The sequence below is a fragment of the Oryzias latipes genome, chromosome 12 (genome assembly GCF_053564925.1).
Source record: "Oryzias latipes strain Hd-rR chromosome 12, Olatipes_Hd-rR_3.1".
Lineage (NCBI taxonomy): Eukaryota > Metazoa > Chordata > Actinopteri > Beloniformes > Adrianichthyidae > Oryzias > Oryzias latipes.
Window position 1 is genome coordinate 1,030,209 of NC_136248.1, and position 24,184 is coordinate 1,054,392.

Below are 24,184 nucleotides of genomic sequence, written 5' to 3' on the forward strand. Positions count from 1 at the left end.
ATATTTCTCTGAGGCTGGAATAATGAGAATCAAACATTTCTATTTTCATTCAGTTTGTGGGATGTATCCCTTGTTCTATCCTAGGCACTTTAACGTTGGGAGGTGGGTCATCTAGACCCACTAGACAGTGCTCTGAACCTTTTTTCTTCAATGATTTGTGATCTTCACTGGTGTCCATGGATTACATGAAATCTTTCCACCTTTATCCACCTTTGTCATGGTAGGGAGAACACGTCAATGGAAGGGGGGGGGGGGGGGGGTCATCTAAGATAACACAAGGGTCAAAAATGTTTTAGTGCAAACGTTTCCAGAAACGGAGAACTCTTCAATAGTCGGTCGATCCACTTTTGGATCAACTTCCTGTGTAAAGGCATCTGACGCCTTCTGTAGCTGATCAAGTCTGCAAAGACAGATTAGAAAACAGAGAAAGCTGTTGAAACAATGAGGATATTCCTGTGTGAACAAATGTTCCTAAATACCAAAGTAGAACATTAGATAGCAGGAAGAAGGATTTGCATTTCAAATGACAGAAAGATAAAAAAATATTCCATTTTCTTGGACACTTTTACCTTCTCTTTGTTTCAAATATGTATAATTAAGTATTTTATTATTCTCTCAACAGTTTAGAAAAACTCTTTTGCTTTTTCATGAAGGACATCGATTTGCCTCCATGTTTGTAAATGTCAAATAAAGCGGTGAGTTTTGACCATTCAAGGGTCATTAAATACAGTTAGGATCTGATGAATCCTCTCTAACTCATCATGTGTTATTATTATTCTATTAGTCGAAAACATGGATCATAAAATCATGACGATGTTCTGATGGTCCCAGACAAGGGAACTCTACGATGTGGTGAAGCCACCAAGACCTGAACCACTAAACACAGCAGCACAGCTTTTAGTGCAGTGTATTATGGGATGTAGGATAAGATATGAGCTGACCAACAGCTGATCAGCCGCTGACCAACAGCTGATCAACAGCTGACCAACAGCTGATCAACAGCTGATCAACCGCTGATCAACCGCTGACCAACAGCTGATCAGCCGCTGACCAACAGCTGATCAACCGCTGACCAACAGCTGATCAACAGCTGATCAACCGCTGATCAACCGCTGACCAACAGCTGATCAGCCGCTGACCAACAGCTGATCAACCGCTGACCAACAGCTGATCAACCGCTGATCAACAGCTGATCAGCCGCTGACCAACAGCTGATCAACAGCTGATCAGCCGCTGATCAACAGCTGATCAACAGCTGATCAGCCGCTGACCAACAGCTGATCAACAGCTGATCAGCCGCTGACCAACAGCTGATCAACCGCTGACCAACAGCTGACGCCATCAACACATTCACACTGCTGTCAAACTCTGACACTAACCTATAACCACAGGTTTAAACCATTTATCAGTCCAACTTCAACCGGCTTACCTCCGTACCACAGCCACCTGCACTAAATGCGACACTGCAACAGTTTAATGCATCTGGGATTGATTTGATTTGCTTTCATGAGATTGTTTTTACCATTTCCTCTGGGTCTTCTCAGGCACCTTGTTAGAACGGCCTTGGCGTTGGAGGAGAACCTCAGAGGGTCAAAGATGGCTCCCAGGTTCCTGTGCTCCTTCACCTCCATGGCGGATGGCGGGGGCCGTCTGTGTCTGGGGGAGAAGGTCACCACCATCACTTTTGTTGACGTTGAGCTCAGGGTGGGCGTTGAGGTCCGGAAAAGCTGAGCTGTGATTGGCTGGAAGACAGACAGGAGGACAGAGGACCCCTCCTAGAAAGCCCCCCATCTGTCTGACTGCAGCATGGACAGATTCACCGTCTGTGGTCTGAAGCGGATCCTGGTGGACCTCCACTTCAGTAGGTGGCGGTAGTGAGCAGAACTGGAAACCAGACTCCCGCCAATTAACGCCAAGAAGAAAGGCCGGAAGCTGGATGTGGACTCGGGATCCGAAGCGGTAGAAGGTCAGTAGTTTGGTGTCCAACCTGGTGTTCGGGGCAGTTTCAGTCAGAGATACGTAAATAACCACGTGACGTTCCTGTTTGTGTCTGTAACGCAGCCGCGAGATGAAGGAGTCCTGTCTGTGTGTGGTGCTGATCTATGTGAACTACATCTGCAGTGTTCTGCTGCACGGGAATGTGTTTGATAGGAAGAATTAGACACTAGAACTGCCTCTAGTCTGTCTGCAATGCATTATGGGATGTAAGATGGTGTAATCATCCTGGTTACTGAACTCCAGGTTTGTTACAGATCTGTTCTGCCTTCAGACCCACGTGGGTCCAGTTCCTCTTCAGTGATGAAGCAGAACCCGACCAATACTCTGGCAGAAACCAGCAGAAGTTCTGGTTCCGTCTTCTTCACAGACTGACGTTTAGTGAACCTGACCGGTTCTGTGGGATTCTAGTGAGACGGTGAAAGACGGAACCACGTCCAAGTTCGGTCCACAAAGTGGATTTTTTCAGAACTCATCGTGGATCGGATCCACGTTCGTAGAAGGAAAGAATTTTTCTGAGTTTTCTTCAATTCAACTCAAGAAATGTCCGTTTATTTGAACAAAAGTCTGTTTAGTTCTGAAAAAGCCTTTCAGTTTATGAGGGATTCAAACTGTGGCAGCAGCCGCGGCTCAGAGGTGGAGCGGTCGACCACTGATCACAAGATCGAGGTTGAGTTCTGCCCTGTCCGTGTGTCTTTGGGCAAGACGCTGAACCCCATGGCGTATGGGGGCGTGTCTGTCCGTGTCCGTCCGTGTGGGCGTGTCCGTGTGGGCGTGTCCGGCGCTTTGGGCCCTAAAGCTCAGCGTTAAACTGAACAAACATTTATGAGTAAATAATAAAATCTGAACATTTTTACGGAGTCGCTCTAAGAGGAAATCCGCTCATGGCTGGAAATGTTGGATCAGTTGTTTTCAGTTCATCTGAGGAGGACTTTTGGGTCCGTGCACGTGGGTCCGTGCACGTGCAGGACCCACGGACAGAGGAGTTCTGTCAGGTTCTGGTCTGTTCTTTACGTTTCCCTCTAGGCACCATGTCCATCCCGTCCCTGCTGGTTCTGTACGGGAGCCAGACCGGCACGGCCCAGGATGCGGCCCAGAGGATCGGCCGGCAGGCGCAGAGGAGGCGGCTGCCGGTCCGGGTGATGGCTCTGGACAGCTACGCCGTGGTGAGTTTGCTGCGGTTGCTGGAACCGTCAGTCCAGTTGGGCCTCACGGTTCCAGCAGGACTTTTTCAGAGGATTGTGATGTGTGGGATTGGGGTTCTGAAGGTTCTGTTGGTGAGGATGACTAAGTTGAATTTGGGAGGCTGTCTGGATTTATGTGGAGAGAAACAGACTGGTTTTGGACTGGATGCTCAGCAGATCCGGTCCATCCCTGCTGCTCTGCTTCCCTCCGTTAGCCTGGATTCCTCTGCAGTTTCTGTTCCTCCAACAGGCCGACCTGATTGCAGAGTCTCTGGTGGTGTTTGTCTGCTCCACCGCCGGACAGGGAGAGCCTCCGGACAACATGAAGGTAAGAGGGCGGAGTCTCCTGCTGTCAGTCACAGAACAAAGCCAGCTTTCAGAGAGGAAATGGATCCACAAATGAGAGACTGAAGGAAGAGTTTGGCCTTTCCTTCCTGGAAAACCAGCTGCTCCCCCAGGTCCACGCCCCCCCAGAACCCCCCAGATCCTCAGTGGATGTGGTTTTCTGCCATCCTGAGGCGGTTCTGAAGCCGTTTCTGTTTCAGTCCACGACTTTGATGAGGATCATCGGCACCACTTTGGTATCTGACCCCAATTTCAGACCCCCCAGAACCCCCAGACCCCCTGGGAGTGAACCTGTGAGGCTGGTTTGAAGGGAAAGTGTAGAAATATCAAATATTCATTTCACTTCAGTCTCTCTTTTGTGAACTGATCTAGAACACAGATTCTGTGGTTCTGAGGCGACCTTTGAACCCCTGATGGTTTCTCTGCTTGGATCTCTCTTCCCAGAACTTCTGGAGGTTTCTCTTCAGGAAGTCTTTACCCGGGGGCTCTCTGAGCCGGCTGGACTGTGCCGTGCTGGGTCTGGGGGATTCCTCCTATCCCAAGTGGGTCCCATCGCTGAAGGCGTTCGACCCGTTTCTGTGGAAGAGGCGGAGCGTTGACGGCGTTTCCGTCTGTGTTGCAGGTTCAACTTTGTGGCAAAGAAGCTTCATAAGCGTCTTCTGCAGCTCGGCGCCAACATGCTGATGCCTGTTGGGCTTGGCGATGATCAGCACGACGTGGGGTAAGCGTCTGGACGGGAAAAGGGGCGGAGCTCACGGAGGCTTTGGTTCTGCTGGTCTGGGTTCTGAAAACACAGACAGCAGGAACTTGACACAAACCATCATCCTTTGTTGGTTTCATTCTGGCTCAGTGCTGTTCATCATTAGGGGCGTGTCTTTCTAGTTAGGGGCGTGTCTTTCTAATTATGGGGGGGGCCCACTCATATCTTGGCACATTTGAGGGCGGGGTCTTGCACCAGGCTCCTCGCTCAGACCCAATCCTCCGTCCATGTTCTGTGGTTGACCCTGGGGGCGGGGCTGTGTGTGTTGTTTGAATCAGGCCGGACGCCGTCGTGGACCCCTGGCTCGCGTCCTTTTGGGGGTCGGTTCTGGCCCTTTACCCGTCCTTGACCAGTGTGACCCCGTTAAGAGAGGATGAGCGGTAAGATCCACGGATGAAAACGTCTGGGTCTGTGGCCGCCTAATGCTGTCCTCTGTGCAGACTTCCTCCCACGTTCACATTCCACTTCCTGGTGGGCGAGAGAGAGAGCGGCGATGAGAGACTAAGGGTCTCTGAGGGGGAGGCGGGTCCCTTTCGTGCCCGGATGGTTTTCAACAGGAGAGTGACGGAGCCGAGCCACTTCCAGGACGTGAGGCACATTGAGTTTGACGTCACCGGTTCCAGCATGAGGTCAGCGGTGTTCTGGGTTGCCATGGGAACGTCTTCACCTTGGCCTCCAACGGTCTGGGCTGTTTCTGCCCCACAGGTTTGCTGCTGGAGACGTGGTGATGATGCGTCCTCGTAACGCCGCGGAGGACGTGCAGCAGTTCTGTCTGCTGCTCGGGTTGGATCCAGACGCCACTTTCCTTCTAGAACCAACCAGCAACTCTCCAGGTATCCCCGTGTTCCTGGCTGGGCCGAACAGAACCCTGTGACGGGCCCAGACACCCCTCAGTCTCTTCTTCCCTCCATTTAAACCAGTGACTCCTGCCCCCACGGTCTTCTTTCCCTTTAAACTGCCCCAGCGGGGTAGTAGAGTCCAGGAACGGTCTGCGTCCGTGGTGCGTTCAGGCTGGTGCGTTCGGGCTGCGTCCGCGGTGCGTTCAGGCAGTGTCCGCGGTGCGTTCAGGCTGGTGCGTTCAGGCAGTGTCCGCGGTGCGTTCAGGCAGTGTCCGTGGTGCGTTCAGGCAGTGTCCGTGGTGCGTTCAGGCAGTGTCCGCGGTGCGTTCAGGCAGTGTCCGTGGTGCGTTCAGGCTGGTGCGTTCAGGCAGCGTCCGCGGTGCGTTCAGGCAGTGTCCGCGGTGCGTTCAGGCTGGTGCGTTCAGGCAGTGTCCGCGGTGCGTTCAGGCTGGTGCGTTCAGGCAGTGTCCGCGGTGCGTTCAGGCAGTGTCCGTGGTGCGTTCAGGCTGCTTCCGTGGTGCTTCCGGGCAGTGTCCGTGGTGCGTTCAGGCAGTGTCCGTGGTGCGTTCAGGCTGGTGCGTTCAGGCAGCGTCCGCGGTGCGTTCAGGCAGTGTCCGCGGTGCGTTCAGGCTGGTGCGTTCAGGCAGTGTCCGCGGTGCGTTCAGGCTGGTGCGTTCAGGCAGTGTCCGCGGTGCGTTCAGGCAGTGTCCGTGGTGCGTTCAGGCTGCTTCCGTGGTGCTTCCGGGCAGTGTCCGTGGTGCGTTCAGGCAGTGTCCGTGGTGCGTTCAGGCTGGTGCGTTCAGGCAGCGTCCGCGGTGCGTTCAGGCAGTGTCCGCGGTGCGTTCAGGCTGGTGCGTTCAGGCAGTGTCCGCGGTGCGTTCAGGCTGGTGCGTTCAGGCAGTGTCCGCGGTGCGTTCAGGCAGTGTCCGCGGTGCGTTCAGGCAGTGTCCGTGGTGCGTTCAGGCTGCTTCCGTGGTGCTTCCGGGCAGTGTCCGTGGTGCGTTCAGGCAGTGTCCGTGGTGCGTTCAGGCTGCTTCCGTGGTGCTTCCGGGCAGTGTCCGTGGTGCGTTCAGGCAGTGTCCGTGGTGCGTTCAGGCTGCGTCCGCGCTGCATTCGGGCTGCGTCCGCGCTGCGTTCAGGCTGCGTCCGCGGTGCGTTCAGGCTGCGTCCGCGCTGCGTTCAGGCTGGTGCGTTCAGGCTGCGTCCGCGCTGCGTTCGGGCTGCGTTCAGGCAGCGTCCGTGGTGCGTTCAGGCTGCGTCCGTGGTGCGTTCAGGCTGGTGCGTTCGGGCTGCGTCCGCGCTGCGTTCGGGCTGCGTTCAGGCAGTGTCCGCGGTGCGTTCAGGCAGTGTCCGCGGTGCGTTCAGGCAGTGTCCGCGGTGCGTTCAGGCAGTGTCCGCGGTGCGTTCAGGCAGTGTCCGCGGTGCGTTCAGGCTGATGCGTTCAGGCTGCGTCCTCGCTGCGTTCAGGCTGCGTCCGCGGTGCGTTCAGGCTGGTGCGTTCGGGCTGCGTCCGCGGTGCGTTCAGGCTGGTGCGTTCAGGCAGTGTCCGCGGTGCGTTCAGGCAGTGTCCGTGGTGCGTTCAGGCTGGTGCGTTCAGGCAGCGTCCGCGGTGCGTTCAGGCAGTGTCCGCGGTGCGTTCAGGCTGGTGCGTTCAGGCAGTGTCCGCGGTGCGTTCAGGCTGGTGCGTTCAGGCAGTGTCCGCGGTGCGTTCAGGCTGGTGCGTTCAGGCAGTGTCCGCGGTGCGTTCAGGCAGTGTCCGTGGTGCGTTCAGGCTGGTGCGTTCAGGCAGTGTCCGCGGTGCGTTCAGGCTGGTGCGTTCAGGCAGTGTCCGCGGTGCGTTCAGGCAGTGTCCGCGGTGCGTTCAGGCTGGTGCGTTCAGGCAGTGTCCGCGGTGCGTTCAGGCTGGTGCGTTCAGGCAGTGTCCGCGGTGCGTTCAGGCAGTGTCCGTGGTGCGTTCAGGCTGCTTCCGTGGTGCTTCCGGGCAGTGTCCGTGGTGCGTTCAGGCAGTGTCCGTGGTGCGTTCAGGCAGTGTCCGTGGTGCGTTCAGGCTGCGTTCGGGCAGTGTCCGTGGTGCGTTCAGGCTGCGTCCGCGCTGCATTCGGGCTGCGTCCGCGCTGCGTTCAGGCTGCGTCCGCGGTGCGTTCAGGCTGCGTCCGCGCTGCGTTCAGGCTGCGTCCGCGCTGCGTTCAGGCTGCGTCCGTGGTGCGTTCAGGCTGGTGCGTTCGGGCTGCGTCCGCGCTGCGTTCGGGCTGCGTTCAGGCAGTGTCCGCGGTGCGTTCAGGCAGTGTCCGCGGTGCGTTCAGGCAGTGTCCGCGGTGCGTTCAGGCAGTGTCCGCGGTGCGTTCAGGCAGTGTCCGCGGTGCGTTCAGGCAGTGTCCGCGGTGCGTTCAGGCTGATGCGTTCAGGCTGCGTCCTCGCTGCGTCCGCGGTGCGTTCAGGCTGCGTCCGCGGTGCGTTCAGGATGCGTTCAGGCTGGTGCGTTCAGGCTGCGTCCGTGGTGCGTTCAGGCTGGTGCGTTCGGGCTGCGTCCGCGCTGCGTTCGGGCTGCGTCCGCGCTGCGTTCTGGCTGCGTCCGCGCTGCGTTCGGGCTGCGTTCAGGCAGTGTCCGCGGTGCGTTCAGGCAGTGTCCGCGGTGCGTTCAGGCAGTGTCCGCGGTGCGTTCAGGCAGTGTCCGCGGTGCGTTCAGGCAGTGTCCGCGGTGCGTTCAGGCAGTGTCCGCGGTGCGTTCAGGCAGTGTCCGCGGTGCGTTCAGGCAGTGTCCGCGGTGCGTTCAGGCTGATGCGTTCAGGCTGCGTCCTCGCTGCGTCCGCGGTGCGTTCAGGCTGCGTCCGCGGTGCGTTCAGGATGCGTTCAGGCTGGTGCGTTCAGGCTGCGTCTGCGGTGCGTTCAGGCTGCGTCTGCGGTGCGTTCAGGCTGCGTCTGCGGTGCGTTCAGTCAGTGTCCGCGGTGCGTTCAGGCTGCGTCCGCGCTGCGTTCAGGCTGGTGCGTTCAGGCAGCGTCCGTGGTGCGTTCAGGCTGCGTCCGTGGTGCGTTCAGGCTGGTGCGTTCGGGCTGCGTCCGCGCTGCGTTCGGGCTGCGTTCAGGCAGTGTCCGCGGTGCGTTCAGGCAGTGTCCGCGGTGCGTTCAGGCAGTGTCCGCGGTGCGTTCAGGCTGCGTCCGCGGTGCGTTCAGGCTGCGTCCCGGCTGCGTCCGCGGTGCGTTCAGGCAGTGTCCGCGGTGCGTTCAGGCTGCGTCCGCGGTGCGTTCAGGATGCGTTCAGGCCGGTGCGTTCAGGCTGCGTCCGCGGTGCGTTCAGGCTGCGTCCGCGGTGCGTTCAGGCTGCGTCCGCGCTGCGTCCGCGGTGCGTTCAGGCTGCGTCCGCGGTGCGTTCGCGCCGTGTTCAGGCTGCGTCCGCGGTGCGTTCAGGCCGGTGCGTTCAGGCAGTGTCCGCGGTGCATTCAGGATGCGTCCGCGGTGCGTCTGTGATGCGTTCGGGCTGCGCTGGCGCCGCGTCCCAACAGGAAGCAGGCTGAAACGCCGCTCCGTGAATGCACACTAACCACGTGATGCTTTCTTCTCAGTTCCAGCCAGACTTCCTCGGCCCTGCTCCGTGCAGCACCTGGTGGAGAGCTACCTGGACATCGCCGCCGTGCCCCGGCGCTCGTTCTTTGAGCTGCTGGCTACGTTCGCCACAGACGAGCTGGAGAGAGACAAGCTGGTTGAGTTCAGCTCTGCAGCAGGTCAGGACGAGCTGAACTCCTACTGCAGCCGACCCCGCCGAACGGCACTGGAGGTCATTTCCTGATCTTCATGTTGAGCTGGAATGTTGACCTCTGTTGCTCTTTACGACCTTTTCATGTGACGGGGACCGTCTGTCAGGTTTAGTCATGAATCCAAACGTGAACAGACAGCTGTAGTTCAGTCTTTTATGGAGGTCCCATCATTTTAGTCCAGCCCTATTTCATTAGTTTGTTTTTTAAAATATTTCTGTTAATCAACAACTCCATAGTAATGGCTGATTTGGATTATTTAATTTATCGTTACTTTGGAACATTTCAGTGAGCTTTGTGGACTTTCTGTCTTTAACTGAGGGGGACTTCTGTCCTCATGAATTATTTCACTTCTGACCCTGAAGTCCTGACATGACAGATCATTTTCAGTTCATTGATCACATGACTCAAAAGATCCAATCAGCATGCAGAAGTCATCTCTGTGTCCTTCAGTCAGAGTTAGGATCCTCCATCAACTGACAGAAATAAAGGATTTGATTCTAAAGATTAGCCTCAAACGGAAACTTGGTTCTGATCGGGTCGGTATTTGTTTGAAGGTTCTGACGTTTCACAGCAGAAGGTTCAGAAACCGGATCCAGAACTGGGAGGTTGTGGCAGACGGTGAATAATCATCTTTTCTCTTCTGCAGGTTTTGGCAGATTTCCCCCAAACTACGGCAGAACTCAAAGTGGACTACCTGCTGGATCTGTTCCCAGAGATCCAGCCTCGCTCCTTCTCCATCGCCTCCTCACTCAAGGTAGGTCAGTGTTCTGGAACCACTCTGGACCCGTCCCGTGAGACCGGCACCAGGACCCTGCAGCCGTTCTGTCTCCACAGGCTCATCCTCACAGGCTCCAGATCCTGGTGGCTGTGGTGAGATTCCAAACCAAGCTCCAGAAACCAAGACGAGGACTGTGTTCCTCCTGGTTGGCCTCTCTGGACCCTGAAAAAGGTGTTTTGTGACCTGAAGCCTCGTCTGTGGATGAGAAGAACTGTGTTTGGTCCTTCAGTCTTTCACTCACCTCCTCCCTCGTCCCGCTCCTGTAGGGGAGGTGTGCGTCCCCCTGTGGGTGAAGGGGGGGAGTTTGACCTTCCCGGCAGACGCAGACACCCCCGTCATCATGGTGGGGCCTGGAACAGGGGTGGCGCCGTTCAGGGCGGCTCTGCAGGAGCGTCTTTGTGAGGGCAGAACCGGTGAGACGTCTGACACGCTGCGTTTGTGATGGTCTGCCGCTCGCTCTGACCCCCCCCCCCCCATCTGACCCCCCCGTCCTCCAGCCAACGTCCTGTTCTTCGGCTGCCGTTCAGAGTCCAAAGACTTCCTCTTCCGGTCTGAGTGGGAGCTCATGGTGGAAGCTGGAGGGCTGACTCTCTTCACGGCTTTCTCACGAGACCAGGTGGGTGGCAGGAGGTTTCCGACACAACCGGAACATTCTAGGCCCGAGGTCAGACATGACGCTTCTCACCGGCTTTCAGGAGGAAAAGGTGTACGTCCAGCGCCGCGTCAGGGAGAACGCCGCGCTGCTGTGGGAGCTGATCTCCAGGAGAAAAGCCTGCTTCTACATCGCCGGGTGAGTTCCAGCATGAAAGCCGCTCGCTTTCCGTTTGGGAAAAGATTCAACCAGGAAGTCAGACAGCTCTGTTCAAATCCAGATGGGATGTCAGAGCCGACGCCCACACATCAGTGATCTGGAAAAAACAGGGATTTCTTACCACTTTCATCCTGAACATGGTTCTCCCGAGAGCAGCCATGATGCTCTCTTCCGTGTTCCTATTGGCTGCCGCCCTGCATGGGCGGGTCTTCTAGGTCACTGCTTCCTGTTTCCTTTCCTGATGCAGTGATGACCCCCCCCCCCCCCAGACCTGTCAAAGCCTCTGTTAGTTCTCAGTACAGGACTGGGGCCAGCTGGACAATGGCAGTGACCAGGGCTGCCCCGCCCGCTCTCATAACCCCCCTAAATACCCTTTGCTGTCTGCAGAAATGCCAAACAGATGCCAGCCAGCGTGTGCGACTCTCTGAAAGAGGTGTTCCAGCAGGAAGGAGGCGTGTCTGCAGACGCGGCTGCGCAGATGCTAGCAGCCATGGAAAAGACGAGCCGACTGCAGAGCGAGACTTGGTCTTGATTTGAAGACATTTCCCTTCACTTCTCTAAAAACACAAAATAAAGTTCTTTGTCTTGGACTCCGGACCATTACTCACTATTTGAAAATGGATAAATAACCAGTATTGATTTTAGTAACCCTTGTTCTATCCTATCCCCCCCCCCCCCCCCCCCCCTCCATTGACGTGTTCCCCCTACCATGACAAAGGTGGACAAAGGTGGAAAGATTTCATGTAATCCATGGACACCAGTGAAGATCACAAATCATTGAAGAAAAAAGGTTCAGAGCACTGTCTAGTGGGTCTAGATGACCCACCTCCCAATGTTAAAGTGCCTAGGATAGAACAAGGGTTACAATGGGCAGAGGGGTGGAGTTTTACTTCAGTTCGTCTTGTTTCCAATGATCCTTGCAGACGATCATCAGGACGGTCCGGTAGTGACGGCCAAATTGCTGCTTCGTGAAGCTCTGACCATCTTTGACCCTGGGGTGGCGTCTCGGCTCATGTTGGAAACAGCGACATCTGCTGGTTGTTGATGCATCTGAGCACAAACGATCCACTAAACTGGATTCTGACGTCCGTCACACGTCTGAGACCTCGGGAAGTCGAGTACGGTCACGCCGCTAAACGAGCTGCTGTCCGCCGGTTTTCATGTCACATGTTGGAATGGGGTCCTGACTCACCTATAATCCAGTATTTACCGTTTTATTTCTGAGTTTTTTCAAACCTTTTCCTCCACGGATGTAGAGTCTGACACTGATGTTAGCAGAAACGCATTAGGAATGGAAACGGTGAGCGATGCTGCTGACCACGCGTACCGGATCGGTTACAACTGTTTTTGACTCAATATATGTCTGTAAAAGTGTTGCCAAGGTAACCACTGAAAGTCTCTGCTGAGCCTCTATTGGCTTTAATGTGAGTAACAAAGCTGGAGTGACAGGAAGAGGTCTGCTCTACCAGAAGAACCAGAGGAGGAACATTCAAAGTGTGAAAGAGCGTCCACAGAGTCATTCCTGCAACTCCCAGCATGCACGTGTCCTGAATGTCTGTGAACGCATCCTTTGGCTGTCAGTCCCAACAGTAGAGCAGGACGTGTCGATGGTTCTACTGCAGGACGTCGTGTCCTCAGGTTCTGTAGAGACGCCTGCAGCTTTTTTCCTGGTACGGCTGCAGCAGGCGCTCATCAGGCACGTTGTTGGCAGAGAAAAGCCGTCTCCGTCTATCTGAGAGCCAGGGTGTGCACCTGGTAGATCTCCTGGGGGAAGTTCATTTGCTGCTCTTCGTGGACGATCTGAAGGCCGGCTCTGTGAACTAGACTGCGGACTATTTCCAAGTCCCGGCACACACTGCTGTCCACCTCGTCTGGGACCACGCCCTCGAAGGACACGTTGTCTTTGATGACGATCAGGCCGTTGGGTCTCAGGCCCTTCTGGCAGCGGCGCAGGAACTGCACCAGGTGGCTGTCGGTCAGGTGACCTGATGAAGAGGGGAGAGAGCGTTGGATGGTCGGTACTGCAGGACCGGCTGAAGAAGGTTCAGCCAACAATCTTATCAAAAAACTAAATCCTTTCTGTGGAGGATCCCTGTAGAAACGAGCAGAACCAGAAAAGAAGAACCACGGCTCACCACTTCAGGACGTTTAGTCTTTATGTTTGACTTCTGGAAACTATAGATTCATTGACGGGGCTGCATGTTCATTTCAAGCCTAGCCATTCAAGTCTAAGGTTACGTTCACACTGCAGGGCTCAATGCTCAATTCTGATTTGTTGAAAAATTCCGCTTGTTTTTGCAAGGCCGTTCACATTTTGAACTTTTGTGATCTCCAGTGTGAAATGACCCAGAGTTGACCCGCATGTGCAGAAGAGTCCTCAACGGTGAACGACGTCACTGGTTTGTGGAAGTAGCTAACGCTAACATGGATGTCAACAACAGTGTTGTCAACTTTAATACATTTATTTTCACAGAGGAGCCAGAATAATTACAATCTTCTCATTTTAAAAGGAGGATAGCAGGGTTTTGGGTTGTTGTTCATGTTCTGGTTCCCGCCTACTTCAACGCAGAATGATGACGTTTGTAGCGTATCGATGACGTACGGGTCGGATTCATGTGGCCTGGCCGGTCAGACGGAGGTCGCATTTCAAAAGATGGGATACGTATCGGATTCAGGACCACATACCCCAGTGGCCTGAAAAGATGGGATCTGTGTCGTTCAGACTGTCGTGAAAAGATCAGATGCAGGTCGCATAGGGGTGAAAAAATGGGAATTGGGTGGTTTCAGCCTGCGGTGTGAACGTAGCCTAAAGGTTCTGAATCTGTTAATAGTTCCCATTTGATTAGAACAATGGATTCATGTTTGTTTTCTTCATAGCAGCATCTAGATGTGACGTTCATGGCTGTAAAAACAAGAATGCTTGTTCGTTTTTCTTTAATGTTAAAATAAAAAAGCTTCAATCGACTGATATTTCTGCTGAAAGTCAGAATCTAGGTTCTGGCTGCTGCTTACCAATAACCCACTGGATCCAGATGATGTCATAGCGTCCACTCATGGGTTCAAAGTCCTGCAGGCCACAGCAGAAATAGTTCTCCACTCTTCGGCCCTCCGTGCCCAGATAGTGCTTGGCTTTGTCCAGGAACTCCTGGGTGACGTCCACCAGGTCCACCGTACTGAAGAGAGGAAGCAACAACCGCTTGGTGATCCTGCCGATTCCCGCTCCACAGTCCAGAGCACAGCTGCAGCCGGTCTTCCCCTCTCCCTCCTGCAGAGCACCAAGTCATTTCAAAGTCTGTCTGACCGCTGGACATTCTAAAGCACATGTGTCAAACTCAAGGCCCGGGGGCCAAATGTGGCCCTCCATGTCATTTTGTGTGGCCTGCGAGAGCATCAAAGTTTTTAATTTCTTAAAATAAAAGATACAATTTGCTGTGTATTTATTCATATCTAAGGGGAATTGGAATTGAAATATTGGATTTGTCAACTGAACATTAGGACTTAAACTCTGTCCATATAAGCTAACCTGACAGAATCAAATGTAAAAGGATTTATGCTAAAGTAACAAGCAAACATATGTTTCTATGTAATGGTCACTTTAAAAAGTTATAATAAATAAATAATGAGATAATATTCATTAAGGAGTAGTTACATTTATTTTTATTACATTTAGTTACATGTATAAGTTACATCTGGCCCTTTGAGGACAGACACTATGCTGATGTAGCCCCCAGTGAAAATGAGTTGGACCCCCCTGATCTAAATCAATGTCACCTCAATGACCAAAGAAGACTGGACACGATCAAATGTTCCAGCAGAGAGCAGGACCCCTCATGGGGAACACAGAGACATGCTATGGTGGGAGGTTCTCTGGTGGGCCTGGAATGTCTCAGAATACCAAGAGACTTTGGACAGGATCCTAACTGGGGGGGGGGGGACCGTTTGGGAACGGTCCCTCTCTGTTCCACCATGACTCCACCAGAGAACAAAGGAGGACATGGATGAGCCAGTAGGACTGTAATGGTTCCATTCTTAGGCCGCTGTCCTGCATGTTCTCTCACCAACCGCCATTGAAGCTCCTTATTGGCTAAACACACCTGATCCAGGTAATCAGCAGCAGATGAGGCAGCATTTCTGACACCCCTGCTTTAGAACGATCCGACTGGATCTGGATCCTCTGTCCTAAAGTGGATCCAGATCCTCTGACCTAGAGTGGATCCAGATCCTCTGACCTAGAGTGGATCCAGATCCTCTGACCTAGAGTGGATCCAGATCCTCTGACCTAAAGTGGATCCAGATCCTCTGACCTAGAGTGGATCCAGATCCTCTGACCTAGAGTGGATCCAGATCCTCTGACCTAGAGTGGATCCAGATCCTCTGTCCTAAAGTGGATCCAGATCCTCTGTCCTAAAGTGGATCCAGATCCTCTGCCCTAAAGTGGATCCAGATCCTCTGACCTAGAGTGGATCCAGATCCTCTGACCTAAAGTGGATCCAGATCCTCTGACCTAGAGTGGATCCAGATCCTCTGACCTAGAGTGGATCCAGATCCTCTGACCTAGAGTGGATCCAGATCCTCTGACCTAGAGTGGATCCAGATCCTCTGACCTAGAGTGGATCCAGATCCTCTGTCCTAAAGTGGATCCAGATCCTCTGTCCTAAAGTGGATCCAGATCCTCTGACCTAGAGTGGATCCAGATCCTCTGACCTAGAGTGGATCCAGATCCTCTGACCTAGAGTGGATCCAGATCCTCTGTCCTAAAGTGGATCCAGATCCTCTGTCCTAAAGTGGATCCAGATCCTCTGACCTAGAGTGGATCCAGATCCTCTGACCTAGAGTGGATCCAGATCCTCTGTCCTAAAGTGGATCCAGATCCTCTGTCCTAAAGTGGATCCAGATCCTCTGCCCTAAAGTGGATCCAGATCCTCTGCCCTAAAGTGGATCCAGATCCTCTGACCTAGAGTGGATCCAGATCCTCTGACCTAGAGTGGATCCAGATCCTCTGACCTAGAGTGGATCCAGATCCTCTGACCTAGAGTGGATCCAGATCCTCTGACCTAGAGTGGATCCAGATCCTCTGACCTAGAGTGGATCCAGATCCTCTGACCTAGAGTGGATCCAGATCCTCTGTCCTAAAGTGGATCCAGATCCTCTGTCCTAAAGTGGATCCAGATCCTCTGACCTAGAGTGGATCCAGATCCTCTGACCTAGAGTGGATCCAGATCCTCTGACCTAGAGTGGATCCAGATCCTCTGACCTAGAGTGGATCCAGATCCTCTGACCTAGAGTGGATCCAGATCCTCTGACCTAGAGTGGATCCAGATCCTCTGACCTAGAGTGGATCCAGATCCTCTGACCTAAAGTGGATCCAGATCCTCTGACCTAGAGTGGATCCAGATCCTCTGACCTAGAGTGGATCCAGATCCTCTGACCTAGAGTGGATCCAGATCCTCTGTCCTAAAGTGGATCCAGATCCTCTGTCCTAAAGTGGATCCAGATCCTCTGTCCTAAAGTGGATCCAGATCCTCTGACCTAGAGTGGATCCAGATCCTCTGACCTAGAGTGGATCCAGATCCTCTGTCCTAAAGTGGATCCGATCCTCTGCCCTAAAGTGGATCCAGATCCTCTTCATCCAAACTTCCAGACAGAAATTCCTGCTACTGAACAGTTTTCCAGATTCTTGGATTTCTTCCAGATCATCAAGTTAATGAAATCTGTGTCCAAACCAACATATAAACTAGAATGAATGTCAAATCCATTCACATGTTAGTTTGCTAAAGTTCACCACTGTTGTTTTTCCACATCCAAAGAATCCAAAGGGAACATTCTTAGAACATTCTAGACACTGGATGGTCACATGACTTTATTCAAAGTCTGTCCACACATTGGACTGGAATGATGGACATTGATGACATCACGTGTGTGTTGATGCTGTGATTGGTCGGTTTTACCTTCGAGTCTCATAAACCTGCTGTACCTCAATCCAGATGGAATGTTCAAAGACCAATAGATCTCATTTAGAAACGGTTTAACAACGTATTAGGATTGAATTTGAGAAAATCTCTAGGCTGCTGTCCTGCTGTTAGTCCCCCCCCCTCCCTGTTGCTGGTTTCCTGGTGGGTGTGGCCAATCAGAAGTTTGCAGAGGCGGACCTCGTCCAACATCTGAGCTTCTAGAGGAAGTGGTCAAACGTAAACACTAATCCTCTTTTCAGCTCTACTTCTTATATTTAAACACATTTTTGTGGCTGATGTCAGCAGATCGCCGGACACGGACGCCTGGATCTGTTCCAGCAAACATCCGGCCTCTTTGGACCGATCCGGATTAGAACAAAAGCAATGGATAAAACTAAAGTGTAAAGCAGGACTGGGTGAGATGGTGGACCTGAAGTCTTGAAGTTACCGGCCTCAGGTGACCTCTAGTGAACCCAAACTGAGACTTTTTTGTTCACATCACATCATGGCTGCACTGCCATCACAGATGAAGCTCAGTGTTTAGGTTTAAGCACCTGGTCACCGTGGGGCAGGGTTCAGCCAACCCCCCCACCTCTGGAACATGGTCCAACATTAAAACTCCCCTTTTCAGGCCCCGCCCACCCTTCGGTCTCTTCTAAACTTTGAACTGGACGTCGTTTTTTCAGCTTCAGTGTTTTTGATCGGTGACCTCCGGTTCTGAGAAAGGTCAGTAATAAATCAAACGTGTGATCAGCGATGATTGCTGTCATGTTTCTATGCTGAGCTGTGGATGTCAGACTGCATGTCTGCTGTAACGCCGGTTCATCACGAAGAAGGAAAACTGGAGGTTTAAACGCTGAAGTCGTCCTGTTCAGTGTTGCTTTAAAACATCATCATGCAATTCAAATTCCTGTTCAGGTCCAATGAGGTGCCATATGTTTCCTTCCAGCCATTGTTATTGATATTTTCAGCCAAAAAACCGCTTTGGTGCTGAAAGTTCAACCTTTTGGTCTGTTAAGTCACCTGTCAATCATTTTCCATCAAACCAAACAGGTTTGGAAAAGCCTTCACTTTGGAATCCAATGGTGTTCAGGAATTTGAAAGTCCAGGACTGAAATGTGACCTTTGACTGACCTGTGAGTGCTCCAACCAGAGGCCGGACTGAGATCTACCCCACGGGGGGGTCAGTGGGCCCCCAATCAACCGTCTAAACCATCTTATTTTGACATCTTACACCAAGGAATTTGTTGAGGAAAGCCTTTGATCCGTTGATGTCAATGCTGGAGATGCTGCCGTAGCCCCCCAGCATGCCGTCCACCGTGGGGGGGACGTCCCTCCAGTAGCCCTCAGCGTTGGAGTAGAAGCTGGTTTCATCCTCTGCTTTGTCCCCCATCCTGCAGCGACCCAAGAAACCCAAAGTGGGTCACAGGACAGTCAACAGACGTGGACCGGAAAGAATCTCCATCCATGTTCTGGAAGAATCCTTCAGTAATAAACACCCCGACATTCCTGAAAGAAGCACCTCTAAGACATGGACAAGCATTAGGAAGACATTCAGGAGCATTTGCTGATCCTCTAGATCAGTGTTTTTCAACCAGTGTGCCGCGGCACACTAGTGTGCCGTGAGAGATGGTCAAGTGCGCCGTGGGAAATTGTCCTCATTCACTGATCTAAAAACATTTCCCATCTCCAGGAAATCAGCTCTGTGTTCATCCAAACAGGCCCTGATAAAACACTGAATAGTGAGGAATATAAAAGATTATACAATTAAATTTTATTTATTTAATTATCTAAAGGCCCAACTTCCTGCTTTTTCCACCACAACTATCACAAAAATGCACGTTAGATTGCGGGGGGCGTGGGGGGGGGGGGGGGGGGGGGGCTTGATCAATAAAGATCATGAATTTCTGCTTTTTTTTTCTTTGGATGCTGGTGTGCCGCAGGATTTTTGGCAGGGTTAAAGTGTGCCGTGGCTCAAAAAAGGTTGAAAAACACTGCTGTAGGGCATTTCCCAGATGCTGACAGACAGATTCACTTTCCTTCTTCCATTTCACAAACGCAGCTTTTGCACAGATCAGAGTCATTCTCTGACGGCTGTGACTGGAGGTCATGTGACCTAAGGTCATGTGACCTTAGGTCACATGACCACAGCTGATCCACAGCTGTCTCTAAAGGACCAGTTTTCTGGGGTCACCGTCCTCTGGAGACTAAATAGACCCACAATAGATTGTGAAGAAAAGAAAAGTGTTTTTAACACTCATCCTTTTTTAAGGTTTTCAGCGTGAAGCTCGCGTCTCTCCGGGTCTGGAGAAGGACCCGGATCAGAGGGAGCCGCGAGTTCTGGAAAACTTCAAAACAGGTAAAGGAATGAGTGCTTGGAACAAACATGTCTACGGTTTCCTCCTCCACATCGGAGTTAAAGGCCACATCTGTTCCAGAACGTGGAAAATGTGGCGTTTTTTAGATATTATTCACCAAGTTCACAGCCACCGGTCAGAAAACTGATCTGGAGACCTTTGAGGGTCTCACAACCCCCCTTCACGTGTGTGTAAATGTGTGTGTGTGTGTGTCAGGCCATCAGTGTGTCCCGTTAAAGATGTGCGTGTAGGAGTCGATTACAACTGGTGGTTAGTTTGGTTGTGTGTGTAAACTGTATGTTGTGTTTGTACGTTATGATATAATGCACATACGAACACGCACGTGCAGGTACACAAAGTATTGTGTGTTGTGTGAGTTACACATGCAGTACCCCCCCCCCCCCCCCCCCCACACACACACGTTCATTTCTGTTCACTGAACGTCCTCCACTCTTCTCGGATGCGGCACTGAAACCACTTCCGGTTGGTTCTCTGGGCTGCAGCTCCGTCTGATCGCATTAAAACATGAATCCACCGGTTCGCACGTGGAACACACGAGCGCGTGCGCGTGGTCCCTGTTAATAGCCTCGGCGCGCTCGCGCTATCACGCGTTTACCGCCTCAGAAAGAACTTGAAGAAGTTGGTTTTGGAACCGTCCGAAGTGACAGCAGAACCGTCATTCATTTCATCTGAATAATGTGGGTCAGCCGGGTCAAGCCCGAACCTCCCTCCAGTCTGACCTTCAGTCCACGTCCCGGTCCGCTTCCACGAGCGTTTGCGGCGTGGTCGCTGTCGTCTCCCCCAGGCCGGCTGCCCTCACCCCGGGACTCACGCTTCCATTTCAGGAGCTCATCCAAAACCGTGCACTCTGACGTCATTTCCTTATTTAGACACCGCGGGAAGAACTGGCGACAGCGCCCCTGGTGGAGGTCTGTGGTGTGACACGCCGGAAACGAGCTTTTCGTGGTTAATGGGACATTTTTACGGTTAGTTTTTTATCAAAACATTTTCTGTGTAACTCCATTATTACGTCACATCCGCAGAAATGAGTTCAGGTGACTATGGAGGTCAGACCATCGCTGCTCCGCTTCCCTGCTGTTCTAGACATCTGTGGAAAAAAGGAAATACTTTACATTTACAACATGCATGTAGAAAATCCTTCACAGGGGTGAACCTCCACCGAGGGAACATATCAAGCTGAAATGTAGAGCGGGTGCATCCACCCGGGGGGCTATGAGTCCCCTACAGATGCACAGACCCCACCCTAAGACAGGGTCCAACTTTTACACATTTAAGAACTGCAAGTTTGCCTTGAATCCAACACCGATGCACTTTAAGGGCTGTGTCAAACAATGTAAAGACTGTTGGATCACAGTTGGACTGTTTCAGTATCAGAATTCATCAGTTGACGTGTCATTTTTGATGAACTGCTTAGAAACTCTCTATTTCAACCTTCAAACTGTTGTATTATCTGCTCATGTGCACTGTCCCTGCTCCATAAAAGAGAAATAAATGAAGACATGTCTCTGCTCAGTTTGGTGATAATATCCTTATTGACTTGGTTTGGTTTTTGTTGTTTCCCTCTGCGTTTGTGTCCTCTGGTTGTAATCACTCAAAGATTTTGTCAGATTTATGATGTCAAACAGTATTTTCTAATGTTCAACTCAGTTCCATGTTTTGTAATGTTTGGTAATGTTCTAATTGTTCGTGAGCTGCAGGAAATGACACATTCTAGTCAGGAGACCCATTGCAGGGCTATGAAGCATCTATGTGGAGACTCTGTTCCTGAACACCAACAATCCCACCAATACTGTACATCATTCTGCTATTTAAAACAATCATCTCAGATTTAAAAAAGTCTTTAGCCTATTATTTTCTAAAAGGTTAAGATAAAGATGAAATAACAAAAGAATGATGTCATAACTTAGAGAATTGCCCTCATCAGCATTCGTATGGTCTCAGATTTGCATCCATTGATCATAAATTCTACAACAACTTCACTTTGTTTGGGTAACACTGACGTCATCATTGCCTGCTTTCTTTACGGTTCCTGCTCTGTTCGTTCAGGGTTACATTCATTTTAAATTCTGATCCTTTGAATTAATCATAAATGCAACAATATTGCAACAATGAAGGTTTCCCCTCGTTTACCTGCTCCACAGGTCGTTAAATCGAATCAGCAGGTGATTCACATGTTTGGTGGGGTTTGATGTCAGATGCAGTTCCTGACTCAATCCTCTGCATTTGGTTTCAGCCAATTCCTGTGGTTATTGAATTATCCTCTGAGGTTGTGGAAAACATTTGGTTGTTTTCAGCTTTTTGGAAAACTATTAAATATATTTATTCTTTATGTCCTGGAGATTGTATTTACATCAGGTTACTATTTCCCCACAACATTTACCTTTTGAAAACTGAACAGGAAGCGGCCGGCCGTTCCAGGACTGAGGACAGCTTTGTAAAGTGACCACTGGAGGGCAGTGCAGCATTGGGGGCGACTAGCTTGGGTTCTGTGTGGGACCAAAGGCTTGACATTGCACTGATGCAGGGCTTTGCTATGCTTTAGTACCCATCATGCATCTGCAACCATCTGTCACATCAGCAGAGTTTTCATGAAGATGTCTCAGTGTCACTATGATGAATGCATCTATTTTGATTGTTTCTGACATGACCAATACAATATTTAACAAAATCTTTCATTTATCCAGTTTGTTTTTGCCCCTAGTAGACCCACAAGCCTTTAAAAGCTTTGTATAAGGTGCTTTCTGTGTTTGTCAGCATCATTAGACAGCAGTGAGGGGTGGTCCACAGAGGGAAGGGGGCAAGGTGGGGATGAGGTGCCCCCCAGCCTGGCAGGAAGAGCTGAAAACAGCTTATCTCTGTGTTGAAGTTTATGACATGTGGAGTGAAAACTTAGATGATCTAAATGTAAGTTCAGTCCTTTGTATAATACTGAAAAAAGTTTTATGGGAAATATTCTCCATTCACCTATCCGTCCACTTTCTCCTGCTTATCTGTGACCAAGCAACAGAGGCAGCAGTCTCAGCAAATATGTCCAGACCTTCCTTTAGCAGCCACTTCCTGCAGTTTTAATGGGGAATCCCAAGATCTTCCAAGACCATCCATCCATCGTCTCTCCAGCGTGTCCTGATCTTCCTCAGGCTGTTTAACCACTGTGACATGAACACCGACCCAGGGAGACGTCCAGGAAACTCTGACCCACAAGACTCATCTTAACTGTCTCCTCTCAATGGGAATTGGAGAAGAGGCTCCACTCTAAGCTCATTCCTGGTGACCAAGTTTTAAGGGAGTGTCCAGCCACCTTGCAGAGCTAACTTACATCCGTAATCTAGTTCTTCTGGTCATAACCCAGAGTTTGTGACCTCAAAAAGTGTTGGAACAAAGATCGACCTGTAAATTGAGAGCTTCACCTTCTGGCTCAGCTCCCCATTCACCCGAATGGACTGGTACAACAACCACCGGACAGCGGACACCAAACCAATCCCCTTGTCAATCTCACGCTCCGATCTTCCCTCAATTGTGACCAAGACCCCAAGATAAATGGCGTATACTTATGTAGCGGTTTATTACCTTCCTTAAAGGCCCAAACTACTTTGCAGTCCCAATCCCATTCACCCACGAACACACTGCTGAAGACTGGTGCCAACCGATAACCACCAGAGGAAACGTGGGGTTCAGTGTCTTACCCAAGGACACTTCGGCACATGGATGGGGAAGGCAGGAACCGAACCTGTAATCTTCTGATTAGAGGACGACCACCCTACCTCTGCACCACAGCCGCCCCGTTCAAGATACTTGACATCCTCCACTTGTGGCAGCACTTCTACATCTCCACTCTTTATCCTCTTCAACATTTTTCTCTTCATTAGTCCTTCCATCTTTCCATCACACTTGTTGAAGCTGTAAACACATTTGCATCTCTGTTCTTGCCTTATCCTTCCATGTTTCTCTGTCTCACCTCTATAGATCCAACTCCCCCTCCTTTATGACCAACCTGTCATGCACGCCCTTCCACCTTCACCTTGTGCTGCATCTTCCTGCATCTACTGTCTGCTGTCTTCCCAATGTCCCACTTTTCTTATCCAACCATACCCTCTTGAACGTCATTCCATCATCAAGTCTCAGTATCTGATTTCTTCATTTCTTCATTGGCTCGTCTCTGCTCCTGCTCCTACACCTGGCTGTGGGACCCCCCCCCCCCCCCTCTGGGTTGTCTGCCCCCCCCCCCAGCCGTCCCCACACTCCATCTGGATGGAGATCATCTGCTGGACTATATAAACATGTAGTTGTAGAGTTAGATAAGCTAATTCTTTTCTAAGAGTTCTGGTCCATCGTCTGTCCGTCCTGGGGGAGGATCCCTCCTTCATGTGGACACCCCTGAGGTTTCTTCTTTTTTTTAGGAGTGGTCCTTACAGAGGTGAGGTGGAGGGTCTAAGGGCAGGGATGCCAGTTTCGTTTGGACTGTTTGGTAGTTCAGTTTAGAATTTTCCTATTGAATTTGATGTGCATGTGCACCTAGCCCACTCCTCTTCACACTTTACACATCAGACTGCACGTAGACCTACCCGTGCAACTCCATCATCAAATTCCTGATGACACCGCTGTGGTCGGGCTCATGTCAGGGGAAGATGAGACTTACTGTAGGGATGAAGCCAGCAGGCAGGAAAAATGGTGTTCAGGAAACAACTTCCATCTGAACACCACAAAGACCAAAGAAATAATCCTGGACTTCAGGAAGAGGAGAGTGGACCCGCCCCCACTGTATATAAATGGGGTCAGCGTGGACAGGGTCCGCTCTGTCCGCTACCTGGGTGTGCAGATCACGGAGGACCTCTCCTGGACTGCAAACACCACAGCAGCAGTAGGGAAGGCCCAGCAGCGCCTCCACTTCCTGAGAATACTCAGGAGGAACAACCTGGAGAAGAAGCTGCTGGCGACCTTCACCATAGAGAGCATCCTGACGTCCTGCATCACAGCCTGGTATGCAGGATGCTCCACGTGGACAGGAAAGCGCTACAGAGGGTGATCAACCGGCTCCCCCCTGCCCAGCCTGAAGGACATCGCCAGCTCTCGCTGCAACAGCAGAGCCAGTCAAATCATCAAGGACCCCCACCATCCCAACCTTCACCTGTTCCAACTGCCACTGTCAGGCCGGCAGAACGGATCACACAAGACACTCACCATAGACTGAAGAACTGTTTCTTCCCCAGAGCATCAACATCCTGACAAAAAAACAACTGGAACAACTGTTACAATAACCATTATGTGCAATACATGCATGTAGGTATGAATATATGTAAATATCCATAGCTCCACAAATTATTTTATAGTTCTTCTCTTTTATCTCACATACATATATGTATATGTATATTACTTTATTTATATAGCAGCCTA

General features: G+C 51.5%; 2 protein-coding genes across 4 annotated transcripts in view; one reads left to right on the forward strand and one right to left on the reverse strand.

Annotated features, from left to right (window-relative positions):
* Positions 1-1,826: 1,826 nt before the first annotated feature.
* Positions 1,827-11,054, forward strand: ndor1 (NADPH dependent diflavin oxidoreductase 1). Of its 3 annotated transcripts, none has more exons than XM_023960798.2 (15): positions 1,827-1,966; positions 3,022-3,161; positions 3,430-3,507; positions 3,969-4,066; positions 4,147-4,245; positions 4,563-4,664; positions 4,725-4,913; positions 4,990-5,117; positions 8,684-8,895; positions 9,522-9,629; positions 9,710-9,824; positions 9,920-10,066; positions 10,151-10,269; positions 10,349-10,443; positions 10,852-11,054. In XM_023960798.2, the coding sequence occupies exons 2-15, from the start codon at positions 3,027-3,029 to the stop codon at positions 10,994-10,996; spliced, it is 1,770 nt and encodes a 589-aa protein (XP_023816566.1). In that variant the 5' UTR covers positions 1,827-1,966; positions 3,022-3,026; the 3' UTR covers positions 10,997-11,054. The 3 variants fall into 3 exon arrangements, with proteins under 3 accessions (XP_023816566.1, XP_078811679.1, XP_023816565.1); XM_078955553.1 differs by lacking the exon at positions 1,827-1,966 and adding an exon at positions 1,970-2,241; XM_023960797.2 differs by lacking the exon at positions 1,827-1,966 and having other exon boundaries at positions 2,198-3,161.
* An 813-nt stretch (positions 11,055-11,867) lies between these two features.
* Positions 11,868-24,184, reverse strand: part of ntmt1 (N-terminal Xaa-Pro-Lys N-methyltransferase 1) — a 35,044-nt gene continuing 22,727 nt past the window's right edge. Inside the window, exons 4-8 of the mRNA XM_023960817.2 lie at positions 19,803-19,880; positions 19,513-19,703; positions 17,650-17,809; positions 13,477-13,729; positions 11,868-12,449 (exon numbers count right to left, since the gene is read on the reverse strand). Of these exons, the coding sequence (XP_023816585.1) occupies positions 12,193-12,449; positions 13,477-13,729; positions 17,650-17,808 (669 nt within the window). The 5' untranslated portion in view covers position 17,809; positions 19,513-19,703; positions 19,803-19,880 and the 3' untranslated portion in view covers positions 11,868-12,192. The remainder of the gene's footprint in view (positions 12,450-13,476; positions 13,730-17,649; positions 17,810-19,512; positions 19,704-19,802; positions 19,881-24,184) is intronic.